The sequence below is a fragment of the Colletotrichum godetiae genome (genome assembly GCF_030913485.1).
Source record: "Colletotrichum godetiae strain CBS 193.32 chromosome Unknown BDP55scaffold_4, whole genome shotgun sequence".
In the NCBI taxonomy this organism is placed as follows: Eukaryota; Fungi; Ascomycota; class Sordariomycetes; order Glomerellales; family Glomerellaceae; genus Colletotrichum; species Colletotrichum godetiae.
The window spans coordinates 1,615,927-1,641,106 of NW_026851252.1; the positions used below are offsets into that span (position 1 = coordinate 1,615,927).

Here is a 25,180-nt window from a genome sequence, read left to right on the forward strand (position 1 = left end):
GGCGAACGGTGCGATCTTCCGAGCGGCCGCTAAGCTTTCTTCCGGGACGCGGGCAAAGATGCGGAGGTCCTCCTTCGGCTGCGCCTGCGGCTGATCCTCGGCGGGGAGTGTGGCCTTCGGGCGGGCAGAGCTCTGGCAGCTCTGGCCGCTCCGGGTCGCCGCAGTGGTGTTGCCCGCCATCGGTGCGACGACAGCCGCCCAACTCCGGGCCGCTATTGGGCTTGTCTCGTGATTGATCAGTCTCTTGAGGGTTTGAATGACATAGGCAGTGGCTTCTTTCGCGATCTGCTTTCTAGAACCGTCAAAGCTGGCGACAACGCTGTCGACGGACCGTGCAATGGTCAGAAAGACGTCTTTCCGTGCCTCGTACTGTCTAGCTTCTTCTGCAAGGGCTGTCAAGACGGACCCTGTGGCAGATCCGCTCGGAGCAGATGCGGTAGAGGCTGCGGGCCCCTCGGCCGAGGTAGGGGCGTCGGTGGTGGCATCAAGCTGGCTTCCCGTTAGGCTGGGCCGGGTCGGCTGTGCCTCGGCGTCGCGGCGTCGCTTAGCTCTTGAGGTGGGGTTCGGCTCCGGAGGTGTCCCGGAGCCTGGTTCGGGGTCGGCTTGGTCGGCCGACATCAGTCCGGTGCCCGACGGCGGCTGTGAGGCCATCGCGGATGCGGGCTCCGGCAAGGGGAGGTGAAGAGTTTTCGGCTGTTAGTAATTTGGTGGTAGGCTCACTCATTCACTAACAGCAGATGCCAAGAAAAATTAGGCGAGAGGGAAGTTGTCGTGAGAAGCAATGTGGCCAAGTTGAAAGTCGTGGCACCTGACGATTTGTGGGACTCAGTGCCATTCGGTCAATTTATTTACAGCCTCAAGGCTCAGCGACATGCGAAACAGACCGAACTTGAAAACGTACTGGAGGCCAGCACACGCCTCAAGGATATTCTGTCATCTGCGCAGAAGCAAGTCGCGAAGCACTTCGACGTTCTCAAATCGGAATACAACCTGTATTCAAGTTCCACCGAGCTTCTCCGGAGATTCTTGCTAGACGTGAGAGATCGCATGTTGAAGGCATCCAACGGAAATGTCACATCAGAGCCTCTGACGCCGTATTTGCAAAATTTGCTGTCATCCGGTCTCAGCTTCTCCCAACCAACCGGTAGAAAAAGTAAAAGAGCCCGCAAAAATGACAAGAGAACTGCCGACAGAAAACACAGAGTATCGGTCTTTATCAACAGGGTCATCAACAAGCTATTCAAGTTGGTTGGAGCGAACGCCTTAGCGGTATACGCTGCTATGAAGGGTACGCTTTCCTGTCCTATGGTCGTCAGAAACTTTAGATCTAACGCGGCTCAAACATCAATAGGCGCGCAATTCACATCTCTAGGGACAACGAACCTGGGCGACATGGAATTTTTCGCGGATTCTGCTGTGGAAGCCCTCCGTGAGTCTGATATCAAACTACTCCCCGGCAGCTTCCGGGTTCTTCACATTCCAGGTGTATTGAGCTGGCTACTAGACGTCGAGTCCGTACTGATTGTCCTCCCTACTTGAGTCTATCCTGATAACCGCAGTTATGAAAGTGTTTGCCACGGGCTTCAGCTACCGGCATTGGCAGCACACAACCCCGGTGTTGCGGCTCATCTTGATGAACTTGCCTCGGAACTTACGCATCCAGGCCGAGAGGATTCCACCGAAATACCAATGCGAACAATGAACAAACGAGTCAGAAACGCAATGAGACCTACGTTGCTGAGTCTCGGCCTGCCACTGACTAACGGCCCTGCCGGAATCGCCACACGAGAAGTGAACAACGACAAAACTAGCCTTCAAAACGACGGGTCAACGATGCCGCTCTACGGAGCCACTGGAACTTTCGCAGGACTTTCATCGGGCTTCTGCCCTAATACTCCAAGTCAAACATCGAGCGAGAGGGATCAGGTCCAACCAAATAACGACGTGCCCGTTGTTGCGAGAAGAAGGGTCTCTAGCAGTGAACGTGCTTTTGATGAGTTGTCCACGAGTGGTGTTGATGGATGTGGGGTGTACGTAGGATTCGATGTGGGACAGTTGCCAGGAATCGGGACGAGGCATCCCGAAGGCTCCGACTCTCATAATCGCAGCACACCAGGAACAGGGACAGGAGTGCTCCCCGACATGGCAATGTTTCAATACATGGATTTGAACATGACGTTCAATGATTTGGGGACTACTGATCATTGGATATCAGGCTTAGTAACAATCTGAAGGTGGTCATTCTGTTTTCCTAGTTATCGTGAAGACAATCAAAAGAAACATGTTGCTTCCTGGACGAATACAAAAGTCTCCTCCGGTCATCATCAATATCTCTCCTTCAGGCACAATCGGCTCGACCGAGTTGAATTTATCCCTCAATTCTACCGTGGGTGGATGTCGCACCTCCCTTTTCATATCCAAATCGGCGCTGTCATTGCCGGATTTGAGCGGCAGAATGAGTGCGATTTCGTTATCCTCGATTTTCAGCCAGCCACTCTCCAGCAGCAAGATACTTGGTGCTTTCTTGGGCGACCCGATGATGACTCGCAATCTCGCCGCAGCGTCTTTCACGGCCTGTTTCTGTAATCTGCATTAGGTTGACAAGGTCTCTTGATGGAGTGACTGTATATACCTCTGTAGACATGAAAGCCTTGATAAACTCGCGGAATTGCAGTGGAAATGGTTGTAAATATAGTTTCAGGTTATTTGCGTCGCTTGCCTTCAACTCCTTCTCTCGCGATACTGGATGAGCTGCGGCGGAAGCCTGGGCCCAGAGGTCCAGCAAGGCCGGTGGTAATGGGTGTTTGAAGTAATGCATCGGTGGCCGGTTTTCAGAGATAACACAAATGGAATCACTCTTTGTTTCCAAATGAAGGCGGTTGTATTTATATGTAAAGTCATACTAGAAAAGCGTCTTCATCTGAGCTATTTTGACAAAAATCTGGTCACCAGTCCTCCATCTCCAGGTGCGGGGCCTGAGTCGGGCCCAAGCTGGGCGATCCTCCGATTTCCGCGGAATAATGGTTTGCCCACTCCGACCCGGGCCTGTCGTCCAATGATACATCAACAAATGAACTCAATTCGACTCCGTTTCATCGGCATTTGGACTTGCTCAGCTTAGTAAATGATCACAGCGTTTGTAAAAGTTCGGATCCTACCTGGAGTCCTCGAAAGCAATTTCTTCCTTATCTCGTTCACTGACATTGGTCAGAAGAGATGTCGCAGAGGTTGCGGCATCTGACTGGGGAACGCCATTGACGGACGGCTGAGCGTTCTCATCGCAAGATTTCTGATTGTCATTGTCTGCCATTGATGGTGATAAATAATGTGCAAAGTCAAAGCCTGGGAGCCAGGCAAGTTTAATCAACTTTATTGAAAATGGGATTGAGAAGTCCAAGTTGGAGAAGAGGCTGATTTCTGAGGCTTGATGTTTGAGTATCTCAATGCGGACAAAACTGTTGGAGACGTTGTCTGTGAGCCAGCCGGGAAACGAGCAACAAAGGCAGAAACATTGCTCTTATAGTTTTACAATGATAGGTTCGTGAGGTCTGGAGAGAGAGGGAGAGAGAGACAAACGGATTGGCTGGCATCCGCTTCAGGACTCGGGGATTCGGATCTACTGACATGCACACCAGCTCGTTGGTCTCCAATCTGGTCAGCAATGCGGCCAAAGGACTGGCCATAGCAAGCCAAGTATGGTTGTCTGACGATGCGACTGTTTAAACCTTGTTACTTGCATCACACTTGGGTTTTCTCGTCGGCTCCAGGCTCTGACAAACATGTATTGAGTGTACATTCCAGGGGTCATCAAAAGGGACTCTATAGTCGTCTGCAAGAAGATAGTGGGTGCATTGAGTTACAGAATCCTCATCGGCTTCATGGCGATCCCTGAGAACGTTTTCGCTAGTCACCTTGGTTGATTAATGATGCAAATTACTTCTATTACTGACTTATGGTATCTGACACCTTGGGGTTCCGAGAACCTCCCGAGCTCTTGCATACGGGATGAGGTTGCCAGAATTGTCAATCACTTGGTTGCTGTTAATTCGCAAAAGCAAGGCCCTGTGATGCAAGTACTTGGTCTTCACGATCCATCAATCGAGGTGGAAGACAAGATGCCAATTGCAAGCAACGTCTGAATGCCAGACCGGTGGCATTCTCATCCCGGCATGAACTTTGCAGTTCCGTCAAGGGCGAACTGGACTAGAACTCGTCTAGCGAGACAAAAGCGGAAGACGATCGACCGTAGCTAATCATGCATCCTGCTTCTCACGTCTGGCGGCGTAGCCTTTACGAGTGATGGTTATGTTTGGTGACATTGGTGGCTTCGACGACTTTGGTGACCTTGGTGACTTTGGTGACCTTGGTGACCTTGGTGACCACATCGATACGATGACCCTAGTAACATAGGTAATTGGTGAGTGGTGCATATTGATTGGCCTTAGCGACCTGAGAGACTTTGGTGACTTTGGTGACCTCGGTGATCATGATGGTTGCGGTGACCCTTGTAATCCTGGTGATTGGTCATCAGGAGTGCATATTGGCTTTAGCGACCTTGGTGACTTTGGTGACCTTGGTGACTTTGGCGACCTTGGTGATCATGATGGTTGCGATGACCCTTGTAATATTGGTGACTGGTCATCAGGAGTGCATATTGGCTTTAGCGACCTTGGTGACTTTAGTGACTTCGGTGACCTTGGTGACCTTGGTGACCTTGGTGACGTTAGATCCACAAACACGTTGCAATGCATGAGTAGCACTGAGAGGGGTTAAACACGGAGTAATACTGGTGGCCTTGGTGATTGGTGGATAGTGGATAGTGACCTTGGTGACTTTGGTGACCTTGGTGACCTTGGCGCTTAGCGATTGGTTGCTTTGATTACTCCTGTGACTTTGGTGACCTTGGTGACCTTGGTGACGTTAGATCCACAGACACGTTGCAATGCATTAGTAGCATTAGGGGGTTAAACATAGAGTAATGCTGGTGGCCTTGGTGATTAGTAGATAGTAGATAATGGCCTAAGCGACCTGTGTGACCTGTGTGACCTGCGTGACCTGCGTGACCTTGGCGCTTGACGATTGGTGGCTTTGAAAACTCTGGTGACTTTGGTGACCTTGGTGAGACATGCGTTGCAGCATTGGTGGCACCATTGGGTTAACGATGCAGCAATGTTGGTGACCTTGGTCCTTTCGGTGATGTTCGTGCCCTTGAACTGGATTTCTGACATTAGGGAAGTAGGATAGTAATTACCTTATCTGCGTCACGCGGTCACAGTGCATTAGTGGCTTCGGAAGCCTTTAGTATCGAAGCATGTTGAATCTGGATTGCCATGATTGTTAATGTTGAGACTTTGGAAGCTTCGTTCGCCATTGGCTAGCTAACCGGCGAACCCTTGTTGGCCTCCGGTTGAGCCAAGTCCCATGAGCTGTCAACGAGGTAGTCAGCTCCGCCCCTCACATGTGGCTCGGTCAACAGACAAGCCACAATCAGGCAAAAATTCAAACCCCGCTTCGCTAACGCCTGACCATCTACGTGATCGTGTCCTGAGATCAAAGCTGTCGACCAGCGCCATCAAAGACGCGATGTTCCAATCCAAGTCACGTCGGACCACTCTGCACTAGAACCACCAGCTTCGAATCTCTCCGACCTATTGTCGACTTTGCGGCGCTGCGGGACGCGCGGTTCATCATCTAGCATTACGCGATTGCGCATAGTCTGTCATGACTGGCGCAGAAGAAGTCACATCGGAAACTTTGGTAAGTTGGAGATATGGGACAACGAACAGATCACTAACCACACTCTGACAGAGCGGGAGCTGGAAGTCTTTGACGGTTTCTCCAGACTTCTTCAAGGGTTGTCGATCGCGCGCTCTCAACTACATCGTGTCCGAGGATTACGAACGAAAATACTACTTTCACGAGTGTAGTGAGGTCTCCTTTCAGAATGACCAGGGCAAGACGATATGGACAACATCAGGGAGCGGAGAAATCGAAATCCCGGCAGGCGTAGCTGTCTATGTTAAATTTGGACAGTCACGGCCTTGATGCTATCCGGATGCTACAGAGAGTACAACTGGTTGATCAACTGGATTCCCTTCCAGAACTGGGTGCGCAAGCGAATTGTACCATAATTGGGTGTCCCACGCATTATCGTCATCGTTAGACAGTCAGTCACGTCGAGGAGGAAATGTTCTTCCTCCCATTGCCGTAGTTGGCTTTCGAGCAGAGCATCGTATGTGGCTGCATTGAACACAGAACCTATCCCTACAACATCAGTGCCTAGCATCGTGAAGTATCCATAGTCTTTTGTTTATGGTCAGCATGCCTGTGTTCAACATAAGTAGAGAGCGTACCTATATGCGATGACGACGCATCGGGACGTAGGCCTTCCGCGAAATCTTTCAGTGGTCCTGCGACAGCGACTGGGAACTTGACTGCGAGTGATTGTGGATATAGTATCTTTGCCAAATCGATAGCGTTTCCGACATCTAAGTGGAATATAATGTCCTCGTCTTTGTCGGGTCGATATGCTCGTATACATTTCGTCAACTGAGACCCCGACCGCGACGATTTGTTCGCATGTGATAGCATTACATGTTCATGTGCTAGCATTACATGTTCAGAAACGCGCCTACCAAACGTGGTAGAGATACGCCGCAAATCGCAAGTATCGAAGTCGGCGACGTGTTTCGGGTTGGCTGATGTCAGAGGAGCGGTGCTCATAGGATCTTCTACTGTGTTAGCATCATTGGCCTCTACTGAGGAGCGTGGCCGAACCTCGTGGGAACAAAACGGCTAAAGCTTGCTGGAACTCCCGGCTTTTGATGATGTTGTTTCGTTCAGCCACGTCTTGCAGGAAACTCCTTGAACTGGCATCAAGACGAATTTTTGATTGTCGACTAAATCTTCGTTTGGTCTCAGAGATATTGATACTTGGGGAAGCTCCAGGCCCGACTGCTATAATGAAAGGGAGGAAAAGCAATGGGCTGCGGTCGAGGATCGAGCTGTAGACGTTCCTGGCTTGCTTCATCCTTGCATAACTGGCGATTTCCGCTCGACTGTATTTGCTTCCGTTGGACGGAGGTGGCCTAGGAACACCGCAGACGATGGGCAGTCTTGACTCGAGATTTGCACGGTGCTTGGGAAGGATAGCGCCATGTTCAATCAGCTCATCAATGACCTTGTCAATGCGTCTGAAAATGAGAGGCTCCGTCATTAGGAAAGGCAGGGTGCAGAAAGAACTCGGGGCAAGTTTGCAGCGGGGCGGAAGCGGAAAACGGAGAGCTTTCCCTCTGGCGGCAGGGCACTTGGCCAGAATGATTACCTAACTAGAGCCTCAGGCATACAGGTCTGTAGAGAGGCCGAGCGACTGACAGCCACGAGAACAGGGTTGCGCCAGGGGAAATCCCTGACTAAGGAAGCCGACTGCCTGAAAATCTGAGCCTCACATACCACAGGAAGGCATCACGTTTGACGACGAGCTCGCAAGCGGTATGGAGGCACACGCAGGGGAACAGAGAAGTTGTTCGGCGTGTTGAGCCTAGGAAAAGCGGACAATTCTTCTGTCATCCACTCAGGAGCTGAGGCGTTGCGCCGTTCATGCCGGTGGAAATTACACATGCCCGGATGGGACAGAAACCGTTCAGTGCGGGGTCCAGCCAATCGCACCTTCTCATGCACGGATTAAAAGTTATCACTATCACTCAAGTCACCAGAGTCACCAAGGTCACTAAGGTCACTAAGGTCACCAAAGTCACCAAGATTATCAAGGCCACCGATGTCACCCATCTCGCAGCTAGCGCAGGCCCCAGGGTGGTGGAAGGGACGTTGAACGGAGTACGGGGTACGGGATACGCCAACCAACGAGTACTCCACAACGCCAAGGCTTTTGTCGCTACTCAAAGTGCTGAGACACGCAAACCAAATTTCTGTTTTTGAATTCTGGGTTCCCTTTTCAAGTCATCGAAGCGGCTTTATTTTACTACATATTCCGCGGCAACGTCGTCCTCCTCTATGAGCATGCACGGACACTCGCGGATTCCTCCAGTATGTCCAATCCAGTAATCATTGTGACTTGCCCGACCCCTACCAGCCCGTCACCTCCAGATTCGATAGTGAAATTCCTGTAGCCATGCCCGTGTCGCCTACAGATACAGAGAGTGTGGCGTCCAGGATGTCAGAACACCCTGCAGCGGGGCTGTCAACCTGGTCCTCCGGCTGCAGCACCTACTCCACACTACTCGACGAGGAGTCTTCCGCCTCGATGATGCGAGCTATCTATCTCGGCGACTTGCTAACAGCGGGGCGGCTGCTCTTACGCGGCATCCCTGTCCCTGAGATCCCTGCTGTGCTAGCTCTCTTGGGTCAACCAGAACTTGACCTCAACCGGCCAACCAACTGTCCCAATGGTGATAGAATCATTCACTTTCTGCTACGTACTTCCGCCAGCAACTTTCAGAGCAGCAAAATCGAGACTCTCAAGGCATTCCTCTCAAGGGGCCTCAATCTAACACAGCAGGGTGCACAAGGTGACACCGTCTTCCATCTCCTCTGCGGACCTCTCGGCTCGGCCCCGGATGAGGACGAAAATCTTTCTCTTTTGCGTTATTTACTGGAGGAGGGGTTCGCTGGCTCTCCGCAAGATCTTGACATTGTTAACTTCAGAAATGATTTCGGGAATACGCCATTGCTTGTGGCAGTTCTCTATGGATTTAGCAAATGCGTAGAGTATCTGCTGGAAACGGGGGCCGATCCCGAAATCAGGGGAGAAGAGGGCAGGAAACCTCTGTCATGGGCAATTCAGCGCGGGTATTTGGGTATAGCCAATGCGTTGCTCGACTACGGGGCAGCTTTTGACAAAGATATCGCGATGGAAACGGACGTGTCAGTGATGAAGAGAATTATCAGAGACTACTGTAAATTACGTAGCTAAGTTATCTCAAGTTTTGCTTCGTGAGTGCTAGCTAATATACAATTTGACCTTTGTGTGGCAAAAGCCGAGTAGATGACCTTGGCAACGTGCGGTTTAAGCCGGGATTCTGGGTATCAGTTCGTACTGCTGCATTGGACCGTTCGTCCCCCCCAAACCCTTCGATGGTATTTTAGGTCGATTTCACCATATTGACCTCCACAAGTATGGCAGATAAATTGTTTCGGAAGATGGTGCCTTTGGATGTGGACTTCAATCTGGCGGTTGCCCCCAAAGATCTTCGTAGTCGAAATGCAAGTGCTATGTAGGCACCTATAGCCTGCCGACACTTTGGAAATCCACGAACGTTGTGAGTTGGCTCGTTCGCTGATTGACAATGCGCTTTTGATACAATATTTTAGCATATGAGTGAGCTTAGGGAATGAGAAACACTCACGCTACGGCATTGGACTGCGGTCGACATCCATGATAATCGCGGTAGTGCTATTCAAAATTTAATCAGCCACCGTCTGATTAATTTCAAAACACAAGAACGTACAACGGTACGATTTCTCTTCGACTTATAATCGCGAGAACAGCCGAGCTCGCATTTGAACCTAGGAGCAGGTGAAGGAGCAGACTCAGGAGCTGGAATGGAGTCGGGAGTGGTGTCAGATACCGCGCTCTGCTCGGGAGCTAGACCGGAGTCAGAAGTGGTATCAGATACCGTGCTCTGCTCGGGAGCTAGACCGGAGCCGGGAGTAGTGTCAGATACCGCGCTCTGCTCGGGGGCTAGACCGGAGTCGGAAGTGGTGTCAGATACCGTGCTCTGTTCGGGAGCTGGAATGGAGTCGGAAGTGGTGTTAGATACCGTGCTCTGTTCGGGAGCTGGAGCGGAAACGAAAGTGGTGTTCAATACCGGGCTGATGACAGTGCCATTATCGCCAGCATAGAATACAACTGACGAGTTAGTCAAGTCATGGCCGAAAATGTTGATGGAGTATAGTCCAGTGTGCGTGTCAACGCAATTGGCTCGTCCAAGGCGACAGTTTGATGGGAAAAGGTAGGCTTCCACATAGATCAGGGGGTCCCGGAAATTGGCGACAGCGTGGTAGTGACTTTCGCTGATGGAGGCGCGGGACGTCACTTCGGCGAACTTCAGCCAAGGCGATGTGAAAGCCACTTCACTTACAACGATTAGAGACATCTATACGTATGATGGCTGAGCTTACAATCGACCCATCTGTGTTTCTCTCTCAAACTTCTGAATCTTCTCATTTTTGGTCGTAAACCCTTCCTTTCGGGATAACGTAAACAGACCCTCCAATAATTCCTTGTCGAAGGAGACTCCAGGAATAGTCGTTTCAATTTCCCCCGAATATGTGATGTAGAGAACTTGGTGGCCCTTGCCTTTGTTGGTGAAAATGAGCTGACCACCTTCATAGACGTCAAGCCTAATGGTCCGGTAAAGTGAGGATGGGGGGTGGCAGTTCATGACTATTGATGGAAGAAGAGGAATAGAAGCGTGTGGCTGAGTAAAGGAGGTGAATTTGGGTCGTCCTCCCGGTTTATATATTCGCAGAGGCACAGCCTTTCTCCAGGTCTTCTTGGTGGGTGTGGGAGTAGGAACAGAAAGCGGGCAAGGAGTTTCCAGCGTCGCCTTAGCTGGTCTGTACGATGATAAGCGCTGAATGACCCCTGGACCTGTAGTCACCCTCTGGCCCGAGACCGCAAGTGACCCCCTTTTCGCAATCCCTGCCCGTCCATGGTGGTGCAATGGCACTTCCCAGAAGAATGCTGAAGATCATGTAAAAGATTTGGATAAAGCTAAAGCCGTGTAACTATAGAACGTATTCAATTTACTCTTGCTTTCCGGCCTAACGACAGAATCAACTAAATGCATCGAACCCATCGACAGTACTGGACTGTCAACTTCGGTGCTACGATCATCACGCCATTGCCCGTAGGAAGATTCATAATGGTATTCTCTACAAGGAGATATCCGTTCGGTGTCCGACATGACGTGAAAATATCGCCTTGAACCGTTGCTAAGATTTCACCACTGAGGCCTGGGTTCGCTGGAAAGTTTCAGCTTCGTCTCCCGCGCCACGAGAGAAGGACAAACCTGTTCGCCAGATCACGTAATCTTCCATACCATACTTCCATTCTTCACACCTTTGGGTGACTGACTTGGGCGGATGCTGCAAAGTTCCCCAGTGGGCCGTAGCTCTGATATCTTCCGCGAGACCCGGGTTTGCGGCTTCGAACCAATATTGCCACTGTTGCAATAGGGCCCAGTAGTATGCATCTCGGTTTCGGCAGCCGTAGATTTGCCATTGTAATCTTCGGATTCTGGCAAAGAACTCTAGGAAATGTACAGTCCTCTTATCGTTTGCTCCTATGATGGCAATTTCCGTTTGAATGTGTGGGCACAAGTCCTCGTGGTGCCCCCCCGGTGCGAAATCGAAAATGGTAGCTTCTACTGGCGTATTCGTGTCATCGCGGACGCATTGGAGGATGAGCTCTCCATTGCGTATTAGCATCTCCTTCGTCGTCAAAACAACCTGGCTCATATGTCCACTCTTGATTCGCATGCTGTGTATTTGGCTTGATTCGGTGCACTCAGAATACGTGTATGTACCTCCTCAACCTTTTAAACGAATCAAGGCGGGTCCCCGTGCAGTATTCAGCGAATTGGCGTCTTTGCTGCCTGCTTGCTGGAAGTGTCATATACAAGAAGTATCTCGGTCCTACAAACGGCTTGCTGCGGATGTGATTTCGCGCTCCTCTAAGCCGCCCTCCGGTGTGCCTGTTGACGTACGAGAGGCGCATCGTCGATCGAGACTGTAAAATTGGGAAACGTCCTCATCACTAAACGGCCCCTGTAACTCCATCCAAGCAGTATTTATCAAGACAATCTCCAGACCTGGCCTCCCGGGGCATGCCCGATTCGCTACCAAGAGAATCGATCCTAAAACCAGCGCAGGGGCTCATATAGGAGCTAGTCTAGATCAGAGAACCGGTGAACCCCGGTCGGCTAGCTGACCTTTGTTGTAACCACACCTCGCTCACCTGAGCAGAATGGAGGAGCATAAGTGGTGGATAAGACAAGGGAATGTTGGTGCTATCAACGTTTGCGCGAAGAGCGCGGACAAGAGGGGGAGGAATGGACCGGTCTTCAATGTTTCACGACTTCGAGACCAGTTTGACGGCTTCAAGAGTCTTCTAAGAAGAACATATTACCTATTTGGTCTCCATCACTCGCACAAGCGCGGAACGAGTCAAGTCCCATGAAGAGCCATCCCCTGCTCGAGTAGAGCTGAGGAGGTTTTCTCTACCCAACGACTCGATGGAGAAATTCCAAGCTCCCTCTGATAGTCCTTGATTTTCTGTCTAGAGGCATGCTACCAACAAGTCTGTTGGTCAATGCTCTTAGTCAGCTCTATTGATTGGTCTTGTTGCTCTGCTGGTCACTTCTGCTGGTCACCTTATCCTTGCTGGCGACCGGTGATTCTAAGTTGGTAGTCTGTTGGTCAGGGTTGTTGGTCATGCGTTGGTCTAGTGTTGGTCAGACGTTGGCCATGCATGCATTAGGTTCTGTGACAATCATGCGATTATCATAGCCAAGAATGAGGGTTGGCCAGAGGGTACGTAGTAATGAAGATGACATGGGTGGTTCATCTTCGGATCTCAACCAATCGGCCAAAGTGCGGGGTCACATGCACGGAGATGAACGTTGGGTTTCCCACAGCTGAGGATGACTTTGTTTCCGCTTCCTAGCTACTTACACTCAAGCCAGAGCTGGTCGATGCCTCTTTCTGCCTGATGAATCATGGCTGGCACTAAGCCACAACCCGGAATTTGCTGAAGTCCAATTTGAGGCGTGCCGTCGGGTCCAGTAATAGGAGTAATGTCACATTGTCGCCCAGAGGGTTTATTACTGTAGCCTCATTGACCCTTTCCAATGAGCGAACTGAACATTCACGGTCATAGCTGAGGAAGGCGGGTGATGCCAGCGGAGTGGCCAAGACAATGAAAGATCTGGCCAGGTTGACAGACAGTACCTCAAGGCTTCGCTTACCCTTTGTTACTTTTTTCCAGGCTGCGCGGCGAGGACCGGCCCCACTTCGACTTTCCCCGGTTCCGGTTTAGTGGGTCGAAACCGGGGTTTACCGAAAGCGCTTAAGGTCTTCCGAATGCTTTTCCTGGCGTCGGAAGCGCCGCTAATTCGGCTACCCCCGTCATCACAGGCCCGAAGCGCCCGGCAGTCGAGAAGAAGTTCGTAATCGATTTAGTTTTAGTTCCATTCTAGCCGCTCGCCAAGAGAGCTCATGAAAAATAGGGGCAGGCCTACTGTTATTTATAACGAGATCCGGCATATCCACCCCTCATTTTCGCGTATGTTCTCTCTGCTGACCCTCATTCTACTTTCATTCGTCATGTATACTTTACATCGCCAGACAGATTGCGCTGATGGATTTGCGTTCTATGTCTGCAGCCACAACAATTTCCGTGGTTGCTGCTCAACCGATCCATGTGCGCTATTCAACTGTCCAGACGTTGCTATATCGTCATCGATGAACCCAACGACTCTATCCTTGAGTATTGTAACGACGTCGTTCGAGATGAGTTCGACAATCCCCTTTCCATCTGGTGTAACAACAGCCACAACAACCACCCTAAGTTCCGTAGCGCCCCTGGCTAGCAATTCGAGCATGGGAAACGATGTCGAAGAAGTTTCACCTCCATGGATAGGATTAATCGTCGGGCTTGGACTCGTTGCGATTATCGGAATTGCTTTTCTCACGATCTGCATGAGAAAAAGGTTCCAGCTGAAGCCCGCTAGTTCAAGTATGTTATGCCATGGTGAAATGATCGCCTGCCAAGTCCTGACATTACACAGATCTACCCGTAACGACGGAGCTGCCCGAAGCCATTGAGCTGCCCGAAGCCATTGAGCTGCCCGGAGCCATTGAGCTGCCCGAAGCCACTGAACCGCCCCGAGCTATTGAGCTGCCCGGAGCCAATGCGCTGCTCTCAGAGCTTTCTGTGGGGATCAGCGCGGAATTGCCCGATGCCGACAAGCAACATGAAACGAGAGAAGAATGGCCTAGCTGTGAACTCAAGGCTACGATGAGCGCTACACCACAGGAGATCTCTAGAAATGAGTATGTAAATAGCTGGTCACGTTATAGTTTCAATCACAAAGTCTAAGCGGAGTTCTGTCGCCATTTATTGTTCCCCGAAGCTTTATGTAATTTGAGCGTGTTCAGTCGCCTGACTCCGCCGAAGGCAATCTCTGAGAGATATGGTTTGTCCGGGGTGGCCATTCAATGGTGATCATCCTGTTCATTGTTATCGCAGCTACCAGTAATGAGCCATCAGTCCTTGCGTACTACGTTAAAGTATATCTAACTCGTTTTGGCGCTTTCCTGAGGTAATTATCAAAGACGAGCCTGAACAAGGTTGTTGCCTTTGGAAATTCGCGAGATAACTCGGACCTACTAGTCTAGCGGTAAGTAAAACAACGACGACCGCCCGTCTGGTTGGTCCCCATTTGTCAAGGCGATTCTCACCAGTATCATGGAGGGGAATCGAACCATCCGCTTGGCCGAATGCACCACCTGAGACAAGTTTTGTCTGATGAATCAAGTCTCTAAGGCCTATCAATGCGCTGGTCAACTTGTTGCTTACCTTGTTGGTCAGCTAACGCCCGTTTGTCGTATGCCCACCTGCTGGTCACCTCACTGGCCGTCACATTTACTGACGTGTTGGCTCTTATGTTGGTCTTTGAGTTGGTCCCTATGTTAGCCACTATTCTGGCTGTCACATCTACTAGTTTGTCAGCGACTTTATTGGTCTCCATGTAGGCCACCTCACTGGCCGTCACATTTACTGACGTGTTGGCCCATGTGTTGGACTTCGCATTGGCCACTTTTCGGGGACCGGTGAATGCCGATGACCGAGAAGTGCGGCGAAATCGTACCATCGACAGTGGAAAGGCCAACACGAAGGCCACCCAAGAGGCTCACATGACAATCAGAGACATTCGTATCAGCAACCGATATGGTGGCCAGATTATTGATGAAAAGAGGGTCGCACAGTCGAAGTGAAGACCTATCACCGTCAAGACAGTCCAACGACCAACTGCTTGGCTAGCGCTATCACATGCACGGAGATGAGGCCAGGCAAAGGGTCGGAATAGTGACGACCTATCAACTGATGTGGCGACAATTCCATAATGCATATGCTGTGTGACGACCTTGTACGTAGCCTCTCGTGTTGCTAAATTAGATGTCATGTGGTCGCCGAAAATGGCTTCTCTGCCGGCCAACATTTCGCCCAGCAGGATGCCAGTCGGGCGAATGATGGAAGTGACGGCTAACATGTCCCCGGTGGGCCCGGCAAGCAACCCTCAGAGTGCTTTGACATCCAATCATCGAGAAGTATGCGATACTTGTTCAACTTTTCATCCCATTGACAAGCTGGATGATGTATCATGCGGTCATTGCAATTAGTTGCAAAATATCACCAACATGTTCGATCAGCCATCTCCGAGACGCTCACCAAGGCAAGCTCATAGGCACCGAAGTCGCCCAGCAACCATTCGTGGAGGATCCAAGCTTCGTGATTGAGGTAGATAGAGAGGAGGCAGTCTATAAATACAAGACACCCAGAGCCCCAATAGTTTCCTCGGATCATTTTTCCACTCAACACAACTCATTTCACTTCTAAGACATAGCTCCTTGCCCATCTTCTTTGAGGCTTCGATATCCTCGCTGTTGACAACTTACAACATGGCCGGTCTCCCGATCAAATCCAATAGCAGTGTCAGGCAGACATTCGCATCTGCTGTCGACTTGAACCAATGTTCAATGCCGTCGTCACAGAGCTCGTCACTGCTGGCTCAGGGATCTCAGTCGATCCGTGCTACAAAGCCTTCTATAACCAAAACTGTCAGCAGATCCGGCATTCCTCTAATCGTCGATCTCACCGATGATTCCGATGGCAAAGAGAGAGATAGCAACATCAAACAAGATGTCGACAGTACATCTGTCAGCACCCTAAGTCAAGTCCCAACCTTCAAACGAGAGGATAGCCAAGAGAAAGAGGTTACAAAGCTCCTGGATATCACCGACATTCCGATGTTCAATAATGATTGGCGGCCCAGATTGTGCCTCCAGGATATCGACCAGGTTTGCCGCAAGATCTTAGACCTCCACAAGAGGGTAGTATCTTTAGAACAGCATAGACGTGGCTCGAATCCTACAGAGCCAAGCCGGACTCCGCAATCAAGGACACCGCAACGGATCAAACGAGCGGGACGCGAGGGACCGAAGCCATGCTCAATCACAGACATGAAAAATCACGATATCAATTCAAGCATCAAAGCAGAACACAACATCGTCTCCCGCGGCTCAAGAGAGGACAGAAAGATACCGTTCAAGACTCAAACGCGCTCTGACATCTATCTTGTTTCACGCATGTATCAATTTTGCAAAGAAGGAGATGAAGAAGGAAAGGAAGGAGAAGGCTGGCGAAAGCATCGACTCAAGTGGAATCGGGAAACGAAGCTCTATGAAAGCGAAGTATATGGAGCTACACGAATTTGCATCGATGTATTTTCCCAGGACGTGAGGACTGAGACGATCCTGTAGTTAAAGAGAATACTTCCAACTCGGTCGAGTCGCCGAGCATTATCTACGCGTACAAATCTGTACATACGCATCTCCGGTGATACCTAAGGATATGTTAATGAGAACTTCTATTGTTTCGGAATTTCCTCGAATGAAAGGGAGACATCAAAGTTTGGTCTGGAGAAAGTATGAGGGGGTCTTTGTAGTAAAGCCATTCCATGGTTGATGGTACAAGCCTTGTGAGTGGTTTAGAATTTAATGATTGCAAGGGGTTGGTCTGTCTGAACCTGAGTCATCAAATTCTATTTGGATCTTTCCAAGATGAGCTTGGACATGGTCACCTCTTCGGGACCTAACGAGCTAGCTAGGGGTTCTTGGTCTTTGGATGTTCTATTCAGAAGCCTAAAGTTTCTGTTCCATATTTCTCGCCCTTGTCAACCGACGGTTCTGCTACCCGCTATTATGGCCGCTTAATCCCTGTCTGGCTGTCTCGTCCGTGATAATCCCATGCATGCTTTGTCCAGGACTCAAAACCATCAACAGTGAATTCCTTGCCTTCCTTGCGTTGACAAATAATGCATGAAAATGTCTTATTGAAAAGTCCAGTGTGTTTGTGGGCTCGATTCGTGTGCCGTGAGTAGCTGTTACCAACGCATACAGCCAAGCCGCAAAGCAAACATGCCAACCTCTCAGCCTTTCCTCGTTGCTTTGGAACTTTCTGTCGTAATCTAAGATGTGTTAGGTAAGTCGGTAGGTATGGCGCATTCGAGGCTCCATGATACTTCTCGACGTGATGGCTCCATGCCGAGGGCCTATCAATGGGCTCAGATGATCGACCTAAGCGAGCACATTCGGGGCATTCAAAAGGCCGTTCGAAATGTCCCTTTGCAATGTGAATATTCTGCGTATGCCTGGTCAAGTTTGGCCGGCTTTTGTATGTGCCACAACCAAACATACACCTGTAAGTCTGCTCACATTCTTCTGTATCGCTTTGGGGCGATTCGGCTGGGACTGGTGAAGATCGAACGTTCGGCCCAGCCTCGGAGCTTGTAGTGAGGCATCTATCAGCTACTGTCTTAGCTGATGCTGGAATCTGGCCAAGATATGCAAGACCCATTTGAACGAAGTCGATAGTTCTCTCATTGGAAGGAGTCTTCTGACACAAGAACTTGCCGATCGCAGCGGCTCCTTCCGAGCTTGCCTCATGGAAGCGCCTTCGATGTGACTCAGAACTCTGGCTTAACTCTCCCGGTATCGGCATTCCGGAGGCTCGTAGCGTGTCAACTCTTTCAAAATAAGTCCTTCTTTCTCGATCGATGGTGAGTTCCTCAAGCTTGTCGCGTATGGACTGAATTCGGGCCGCTATACGTTTGGCTTCTGGACGGTCGGCGTTTGCTTTTCTTCGTACAGTCTCGTACTCGATCCTCAGGTTTTGAAGATCACTACGTTGTTCCCATGATTCGATGTCTTCTTTCTTAGGGTAAATTGGAGCGTTCTCGTCTCGATGAAGGCTCGAATTTGCCAGAAGAGCGTATAATCTTTCTTGATGGTCGACTTGGAGGACCCTGGCAAAGGCTACCCGAGGAAGGTTTTCGGCCACATGAACCGGTTGATAGCTTCCTTGAAATACGGCCGAGGTATGCGAAAGAATGAAGTTGCTTAAGTGAGGCTCTAGACACTCTGTGAACTTGTAAGAGACGGTTGGTTGATGTAGTAGGGTGACTCACTATGTAGCCTGCCGCCTGCACCTACTCTCATCGAATATGGCCGTGGAGGCTCGCGTACACCAGCTACAAGGAGTACCTGGTACCACAACTCGTAAAAGGCCGGGTATGTTATTTCAAATAACGTCTGATGTTCCATATCTTTTTTCCAACGCAGAGGGACGTAGTCCACATCTTCCATAATAGGGCGACAGAGGATCTCGCCCATCGAGCTGAAGGGTGTTTCAAAGGCGTTCTTCTCAAGAGCCACCACGATGACTTGACTGACGATACACAAGAGCGGCCATGGAACTATTGTGATCGATATCTTTACTCTAAAACGCGAATTAGCTGGTGAGTCGATCTTGGTGATGAACCAAATAATATGGATACTCACACATCATCTTGTTTCCGTCCAATTTTCTTGCTCGCTTGCTTATTCTGATAGATGGTGAACGTTGCAACGAGTTGAGTTCTGCTTTTATCCAGCGGGTCACGAACGACGGCCAGCTGGACCTGACTGAAAGGCATCTGCATGAGTGTGCCGGGCCGAAAGCCTCCGATGCTAGAGAGAAGCAAAACGGCATGAAAGGCTATCCTCGTCTTCGGGGAACACCTGACGTCCATTGCACGCCTCCACAGGACATCTAGATAAAGTGTTATGTCTTCGGCAGTGGCAGGCACCTTTTCGAATGTTTGCTCCCGCTTGAGTTGCATAATGTCAACAAGCTTCTCTCTCAGCCACTGTAACGTTGGATCAGTGATAGATGGTACCTAGGAGTAGGCATGTACTGACCAAGGATACCTTGTAGGCCGGATTGCTCGTATGTCCCCTTCCTTCGTGGAAGACTAACTTCCACTGCGCTTGGTTGTGTGGCTCCTCCTGTCTCTTTTTCTGAAGCACTTTCATATCGGCGGACCCCACGAGACTTTTCCATACATCCATAAGCGCAACCCCTGTTGTGACCATGCTCACCCATTCATACTCTTCTGGACCCAGACAAACACGGAGCTCAAACGAGTTTTCGACGTAGGCTTTGAGAAACATTCGTATGTAGGTAGTAGCCGTGTTGCAATGGAGGCAAAAATCAATCCAAGTCTGATTGGGGTCGATGTCCACAACATTCTTTGCCCACCTGTACGTACGAGAATAGCGTCAGTAAACCAGTGCTGATTTCAGGGTGAAGCTTTCTCACAATTCCCATTTTGCCCACACTCTGTCACGTTGATCTGTTGTTTTGGGTGCAACGCTAGCGCGGTCCGGCAAAGCTTCCTCGGAGAAAAGAGCGAAATCCCTCGCAGCTCTTTCTTGTTGTGAGCGTAAGTCGCCAGGGACTGGTCGGCCGGGGATCGATTGAAAATCCATCGTGGGAGGAACAAGAAGTCTTCGAGGTAGCGAGTGGGAGGACGAAGGGAACGCCGGGAATGAGTGAGAGGGACGGAGGAGTGTGAATGAGTGAGGGAGGGAGGGATGAAAAGGAATTTGAATCCTGGATTTGAAATTGACCGCAATAACCGCCGTCATCTATGGCCACACCCGGGCTCTGCCTTTGCGGCGCGTAACAGCGACCGGGCCGGAGGCCAGAAACGGAGGTGTCGCCCAAACGGTACGGGCAACACGGGGAGGAAATGTGGGGCCATCTCCGTCTCACCGGCACTTAGTCATAAATGCGACTCTCCATAGGTAAGACTCCCCTCATTGGCTTATCTATGGGAGAGCGGACGGGATCCCGAGTTTTCCAATGGGTATGGTCGTATGTGATGGTTTGAGCCGGAGAGAGCGTAGATAAAGGCAGAGGCGGGCAGCTAGGCTCACGGTTGTGGATGACACAACGAAGGTTTGTCCAGAAGGGCGATGGTATATGGTGATGGTTAGATGGGGCTTGTTGTAGTTGAAGTGGCGTTTGGTAATTGAGTGGTTATTTAATAGGGGAGATCAGATCTGTCCACGAGGCGAGAGAGCGGATGGAGAGGTCGTCAGCCACAAGCCATGTTTACACCCGAGAACGAAAGAAAACTTGCATATGCGTATGTTTGCAGACAAAATAAACCCACTTGTGCGACCTTTCATGGTTTTGCAGCTCACGAGGCACTGGCTTTTCTTTCCTATTAGCCGGGGAGGGTAGATGCTGTGTCAAAGCTGTGAGGCCGAGTTGACCCCCCCCCCTTCGTTATCATCATGTTGCAACGACTCGAACCATGTTGCAGGAAACCTCTATGAAGAGACAATATTCTGAGGACACACAATGATTCAACCTTGATAGCTAAACGATATTAATTATGTATACTTTGATATCGTAGTGCTTTGTACGAGCTTCACTCCCACAGTCATGAGTAGTGAGAATACTGAATTTTGTAAAGAACACCCAGTTGTATTAATCAAACATTGCCTAAACCCTACGGCATTTAGGTACGAGTCCACCATTGACCAAAAAGAGAATACAAGATATATACACAATCACAGTCAAGCAACACTATCGTCACAAGCCCCCTCCCTCTCACATGGGCCTACCATCATACACCGTCCCGTACGGCACAGTCTCAATATCCCCATGACAGGCCCTATCATAGGCCGCCAGCTCAGGCATATCCTGCTGAACGCTCAAGAACGTCTCGAGCTCGCACCAGCCGTCTAATCTCGTGACATCGCAATCGGGAAAACTCCAACCCAAAGGCACGGTCCTTTGGTTCAGAACAAAGTGAATATATTTTGTCTCCCCGCCGTCCTTTTCGTATCCGGAACGATCGGCCTTGAAAGGCTTGGGCGTCTTGATGACCTCGATGTCGAGCCGGGCGCCAAACGGCGTGATATGCGAGACGGTGAAGTTGTGCTGGCCCGGGTACTCCGTCGGCTGAAGGAGTTGGGCGAATTGCTTCAGACCAAACGCCGTTAGGATAGAGGCGATGTTGGTGTCGTGGGAGAAGTCAAAGTAGAGGCTCTGGTTGAGAGGGAACGTGACCGTGTTGTTGTCCAATGTCACGTTGATCTGAGACCCAGAGTAACCCAGAGTGTGGTTCTGGAGGCGGGCAATGACTTCCTGTTGATAGCCGATACCTACGGCACGCTGCAGCCTTGTCAACATCGGATCATTTGGCGCAGAGTGAAAGTTGTACATACACCTGTGGGGTTCTGGAACGCGTTGTTGCCGGCAAACATGAGGTCAACAGAGTAGGAGAAGCCAACCCACTCCTCATACGTGAACAAATCGCAAAAGACGCTGAAGCCGTAGGCCACCTGTTTCAAGGTCAGTCAAAAGTAGCTCTTTCTCGTTTCGCGCATGGAAGCTCTCACCGTCTCGTATGGGCACATGGTCTGAGCCGCGTACGTGTCATCAATGGTCCAGTCATATCCATCCGCCAGATCTTTCAATCGAGCAGTAGCTGAGAAAAAGTGTAAGTGGCGTGTATACGATTGCATAACTTAACAGCAGGTAGACTTACCATTGGCCAGGTAGTTTGAGATCCAAACCTTGGCAGCATCGTCGCCTCCATTCTGCTTGCGGGCGTTGGGGCAGTTCAAGTAACCGGCGAGCGAATTGTTTGCCCTGTCTTGTTCGATGATGACCTCAATAGTAGCATTGTTTGTCCTGATGCATAGGTTAGCTGTGAGCTTCACACCGCGTCAAGCAGAGCACCATACCATTCAAGACCAAAGAAGCCGGCCAGCCAGTACTCGGCCGACTTGAGCATCCTGTCTTGCGTCTGCAAGCGTGTCAGTCATGGGTCATCAAAACTAGCAGTCAATACTCCCGACGTACAGTTGTTCGCACAATGATCTTGCTGTTCGGATTATACAGCGATGAATACATGTACGAGTGTAGGATACCTAGGCAGCAATTAGTCTTGATGCTGCAAAACCTTGCGCAGACTGTCTAGTATCAGGCCACCCACCGGAGTCAAACAGCTCTTGACGCCCTGCGGATGAAAGGTCAGCGATTTCGCACACAGACGAGGCCTCAGTAAAACCAACCTTTTGGGACCAGGATCTCGTGTCCCAACTGATACCTCCAGTTGTTCAAAAACTTCAAAGCACCCTTGGCATTCAACTTGTTGCCAGCCTTTGCGATGCGCTGCCCAAAATCGGCTACATTGGATCCCATGGTGGGATATCTAGATCCGTGGCGAGAGAGCATCTATGACAAGTTAGCCAGGCTGAGCATCTCCTATCGTGACCTAGGAATATAGCCCCTAAAGCCCATCCGTAGCTGGCTCAGATGGAGCTTACCTGAACTTGGACAATATCGGCCCCTTCTGGCAGCGCGTATTCCTCGACACCAAAGCCAGGACTCGGTTGATACGGCGTAAGATAGCTAAACACCCGGGAACTTGAGCATTCACCCTTATCACGTTCAGGGCACGCGAACTTACCCCATCATGTTGAAAATGCTCTCATTCTTGCTTCCCATCCCCTCGATAGGGATGTCCGTCTGTAGCGGCGCATTTGGCACAAAGGTGCCTGTAGGGATGACTCTCGTCTGCGCCATGAAAGCAGGTCTACCAGTCGCCGTCGGGCCAGCCCACAACTCCGGGCTCGTCCTGAAGTACTGCGGCACGTCATCGTCCTGTCTGCACGGGCAGTCGTCTAGGTTCTTCAAGCCGTCCAACGCGTTCGGGCCCCGTCTCACGCCGCCGTTGTCCCAGGCGAAGCCCAGGACTACGAAGGCGAGCATACATCCCACGAACGCCAGCGCGAGCGCGATGGCGATGGTGGCTCGACGACGGCTGCTGGGCGAGTTGTGAGAGCCATCGCCGTGGAGATCAATGTCGACAAAGGCGGCTCCGGACGTGGGTGTCGGCGGCGGGAGGGCCGGGAGAGGCTTCTCGCTGGGCAAGGCCTTCTGCCTCCGGCCGGCGGAACCGGAACGGCTGCGGCGAGGCTGCTGGCGGGAAAAGTCGTTTTCCTGTCCCGGAACGCGGAGATAGCCACCCTGGCGGGGTGCCATATTTGCTATAATTCCCAGGGGAGGACCGAGGTTTGCGCAATGCTCGATGATGAGAGAGTGGCGGGAGGGATCCGACGCTTGAAAGGAGGTACAAGTGACCCCTTCGGAGTTGACGGTCCACTGAAGGCTTTTCTTGCAGGTGATGCACGACACTGCTTGCCCAGGGAAGCTGCAGCTAGCAGTATCCAGTCACAAACTGCCGGAGGTAGCACCGAGACACCAACCGGACACAGAGCCCGTACGCAGTCAAGGTAGGCAAAAGAGGGGGGCGTGGAACACGCAAAGTACAACAAGGTACGTCAAGACAGGATTCGTTTCACATTCGGGGGTGCAAATGTAGGTAGGATGGAGCGGTTGTTTCTCGAAGTGGATGGTACCTAGGATAGGTATGCAGCTCTCAAAGCGGCACTATCAAGCGGTCAAACCGAGGTTGGCGTAGGCGAGACGACGATGCAGGGTGAAACGTGCAGTACTGCGTAGACGGCGGTTGAATAAAGCGATTGTGAGGTGCGGCAGTAAAGGTATGACGGATGCAGATGCAGGAAAGAAGGGATCTTCTTCGACACATGCGGCGGGCAGTCGATCCCCAGGCCTCGGGAGCAACGTCCGTGATTCCCCAATTGGCCACCTGGATGGTCAGTGCGATGCGATGGGAGGAAAGGCAACTTTGCGGAACGGGAAGGGCGGGAATGACGGTCTAGGTATTGTGAAGAAGAAGCAAACAAACGGCGGTCAGGTGTGAGTCGTAAGACCATGCCTTTCTGCTGTAAGGTAAGGTATCCGTCAGAGGAAGGTTTGATAACGTCGCGATGGGGAGGTGTCGTCTGAGGCGGCCAGGAGGAACTCGAGGTAGGGAGACTCGCGGTTAGGGGGCACCTGTCGTTGGGAGTGGCGCCTTCTCATTCGACGATGCGTGGCCCCATCGGCAGCTTACCTTAGCGGCTTAGCTCAACCGGGAAGGCGGATCCGGTCCCGACAACGCACGGCCAACAGCCAATGACAAGTATGTACTACCTACAGAGAACCTAGGTATGGCCTGGGCTGTTCTGGCTGCTACGGCAGATGGCTCTGTGCAGTGTGTACTGCTGCCCTGAGTGGCTCTTGAATGATGAATCCCAATCTGGGAGGATTCATTGGCACGTGATACCTGAAGGTAGGCAGGTACCTTTCACGGCATACTTACCACGGAACGCTCAGGTACCCTAGAATTCAATCGCGGTACGGTTATTCCTACCTCACTTTATCTTACCTTACCTTACCTTATGCTAGACTGCCGCCGAATCCGCGGATGCATCCCCGGAAGAGCCCTGCAAGCCCATCGCTGTCAGCACATTCCCAGGCCACTTTCAGCCGTTGACGAACCGATGGACGGGACGTCAATCTGCAATCTCCATCCACGCAACCACGCAACTACCACCAAACAATCGCAACACCCGTCGCTCATACTTGCTTTTTTCTTCTTCATGGTCGCCGTCCGCTCCCTCCCCCACGTCCACCAACTTCTCCCCCAAAGGCCTTGTTCTCCGGGCTAGGTGAGCTCCATCCAGCTAGGTATTGCTCAGTAATCAGCTACCGCATGTTTGGTTACGCATAGGTACACAGATCCTGACAACCAAGTCGCGCAGCGAGCGAGCATCGTGAGGAAGCCCTACACCCCTAAGGGATTCTAGACCTTGCCAAGTTGCCCCAACTTCCAAGTCCACAATACCATCTCAACATCAATCATACTTGACTTGGACGTTCGTGGCAGGGCTTGTAGCGACCTGCAGCTCTTTCAACGATAGTCTTCCCAAACAGGCCTCAACCAAAGTTGATTAGTGATTCCACGCAGGTGTCAGCAAGTCGCTTTTGGGCCTAGGGGTTTTGTGACAAACCCCCGTACATACATACAACCCCGACCTCCTACTATCCCATCACCCATTGTCAGTCATGGTGTCAATTTTTTTTTTTTTTTTTTTTTTGTTGCTTCTTCTACTCCTTCTTGCTCGT

General features: G+C 50.9%; 13 protein-coding genes across 13 annotated transcripts; 7 read left to right on the forward strand and 6 right to left on the reverse strand.

The window, feature by feature from the left end:
* The first annotated feature begins 790 nt into the window (after positions 1-790).
* On the forward strand, positions 791-2,351 carry BDP55DRAFT_269299 (uncharacterized protein). The gene is made up of 3 exons (XM_060566409.1): positions 791-1,288; positions 1,352-1,511; positions 1,560-2,351. Exons 1-3 carry the CDS (start codon positions 1,048-1,050, stop codon positions 2,230-2,232), a joined length of 1,074 nt encoding a protein of 357 aa, XP_060435325.1. The 5' UTR covers positions 791-1,047; the 3' UTR covers positions 2,233-2,351.
* A 119-nt stretch (positions 2,352-2,470) lies between these two features.
* Positions 2,471-2,818, reverse strand: BDP55DRAFT_627262 (uncharacterized protein; the record flags this gene model as incomplete). Its single annotated transcript, XM_060571731.1, has 1 exon — positions 2,471-2,818. One exon carries the CDS (start codon positions 2,816-2,818, stop codon positions 2,471-2,473), a length of 348 nt encoding a protein of 115 aa, XP_060435326.1.
* A 1,494-nt stretch (positions 2,819-4,312) lies between these two features.
* BDP55DRAFT_269272 (uncharacterized protein) lies at positions 4,313-4,816 on the forward strand. The gene has a single exon (XM_060566408.1). It carries the CDS (start codon positions 4,487-4,489, stop codon positions 4,751-4,753), a length of 267 nt encoding a protein of 88 aa, XP_060435327.1. The 5' UTR covers positions 4,313-4,486; the 3' UTR covers positions 4,754-4,816.
* A 905-nt stretch (positions 4,817-5,721) lies between these two features.
* Positions 5,722-6,045, forward strand: BDP55DRAFT_724177 (uncharacterized protein; the record flags this gene model as incomplete). Its single annotated transcript, XM_060578856.1, has 2 exons — positions 5,722-5,757; positions 5,809-6,045. 2 exons carry the CDS (start codon positions 5,722-5,724, stop codon positions 6,043-6,045), a joined length of 273 nt encoding a protein of 90 aa, XP_060435328.1.
* A 13-nt stretch (positions 6,046-6,058) lies between these two features.
* BDP55DRAFT_627263 (uncharacterized protein) lies at positions 6,059-7,216 on the reverse strand (the record flags this gene model as incomplete). The annotated part of the gene is given in 3 exon segments (XM_060571732.1): positions 6,059-6,303; positions 6,354-6,758; positions 6,778-7,216. The coding sequence occupies 3 exon segments, from the start codon at positions 7,214-7,216 to the stop codon at positions 6,059-6,061; spliced, it is 1,089 nt and encodes a 362-aa protein (XP_060435329.1).
* Positions 7,217-7,732: 516 nt separating this feature from the next.
* On the forward strand, positions 7,733-8,988 carry BDP55DRAFT_647591 (ankyrin repeat-containing domain protein). The gene has a single exon (XM_060573795.1). The coding sequence runs from the start codon at positions 8,132-8,134 to the stop codon at positions 8,930-8,932; it is 801 nt and encodes a 266-aa protein (XP_060435330.1). The 5' UTR covers positions 7,733-8,131; the 3' UTR covers positions 8,933-8,988.
* Positions 8,901-9,708, reverse strand: BDP55DRAFT_647592 (uncharacterized protein). Its single transcript, XM_060573796.1, has one exon. It carries the CDS (start codon positions 9,331-9,333, stop codon positions 9,046-9,048), a length of 288 nt encoding a protein of 95 aa, XP_060435331.1. The 5' UTR covers positions 9,334-9,708; the 3' UTR covers positions 8,901-9,045.
* Positions 9,175-10,536, reverse strand: BDP55DRAFT_269673 (uncharacterized protein). Its single transcript, XM_060566412.1, has one exon. It carries the CDS (start codon positions 10,113-10,115, stop codon positions 9,417-9,419), a length of 699 nt encoding a protein of 232 aa, XP_060435332.1. The 5' UTR covers positions 10,116-10,536; the 3' UTR covers positions 9,175-9,416.
* Positions 10,537-13,533: 2,997 nt separating this feature from the next.
* On the forward strand, positions 13,534-15,021 carry BDP55DRAFT_724179 (uncharacterized protein; the record flags this gene model as incomplete). The annotated part of the gene is made up of 3 exons (XM_060578857.1): positions 13,534-13,759; positions 13,812-14,076; positions 14,952-15,021. The coding sequence occupies 3 exons, from the start codon at positions 13,534-13,536 to the stop codon at positions 15,019-15,021; spliced, it is 561 nt and encodes a 186-aa protein (XP_060435333.1).
* Positions 15,022-15,500: 479 nt separating this feature from the next.
* On the forward strand, positions 15,501-16,785 carry BDP55DRAFT_269317 (uncharacterized protein). The gene has a single exon (XM_060566411.1). It carries the CDS (start codon positions 15,706-15,708, stop codon positions 16,564-16,566), a length of 861 nt encoding a protein of 286 aa, XP_060435334.1. The 5' UTR covers positions 15,501-15,705; the 3' UTR covers positions 16,567-16,785.
* BDP55DRAFT_269316 (uncharacterized protein) lies at positions 16,786-19,683 on the reverse strand. Its single transcript, XM_060566410.1, has 5 exons — positions 19,445-19,683; positions 19,045-19,384; positions 18,646-18,992; positions 18,273-18,583; positions 16,786-18,225 (listed from the first exon to the last, which is right to left on the reverse strand). The coding sequence occupies exons 1-5, from the start codon at positions 19,612-19,614 to the stop codon at positions 17,006-17,008; spliced, it is 2,388 nt and encodes a 795-aa protein (XP_060435335.1). The 5' UTR covers positions 19,615-19,683; the 3' UTR covers positions 16,786-17,005.
* Positions 19,684-20,746: 1,063 nt separating this feature from the next.
* BDP55DRAFT_724180 (histidine acid phosphatase) lies at positions 20,747-23,191 on the reverse strand (the record flags this gene model as incomplete). Its single annotated transcript, XM_060578858.1, has 10 exons — positions 20,747-21,313; positions 21,367-21,483; positions 21,541-21,629; positions 21,690-21,835; positions 21,889-21,950; positions 22,007-22,074; positions 22,140-22,163; positions 22,219-22,381; positions 22,474-22,558; positions 22,617-23,191. 10 exons carry the CDS (start codon positions 23,189-23,191, stop codon positions 20,747-20,749), a joined length of 1,896 nt encoding a protein of 631 aa, XP_060435336.1.
* A 1,223-nt stretch (positions 23,192-24,414) lies between these two features.
* BDP55DRAFT_647605 (uncharacterized protein) lies at positions 24,415-25,152 on the forward strand. The gene has a single exon (XM_060573797.1). The coding sequence runs from the start codon at positions 24,454-24,456 to the stop codon at positions 24,721-24,723; it is 270 nt and encodes an 89-aa protein (XP_060435337.1). The 5' UTR covers positions 24,415-24,453; the 3' UTR covers positions 24,724-25,152.
* Positions 25,153-25,180: the final 28 nt, after the last annotated feature.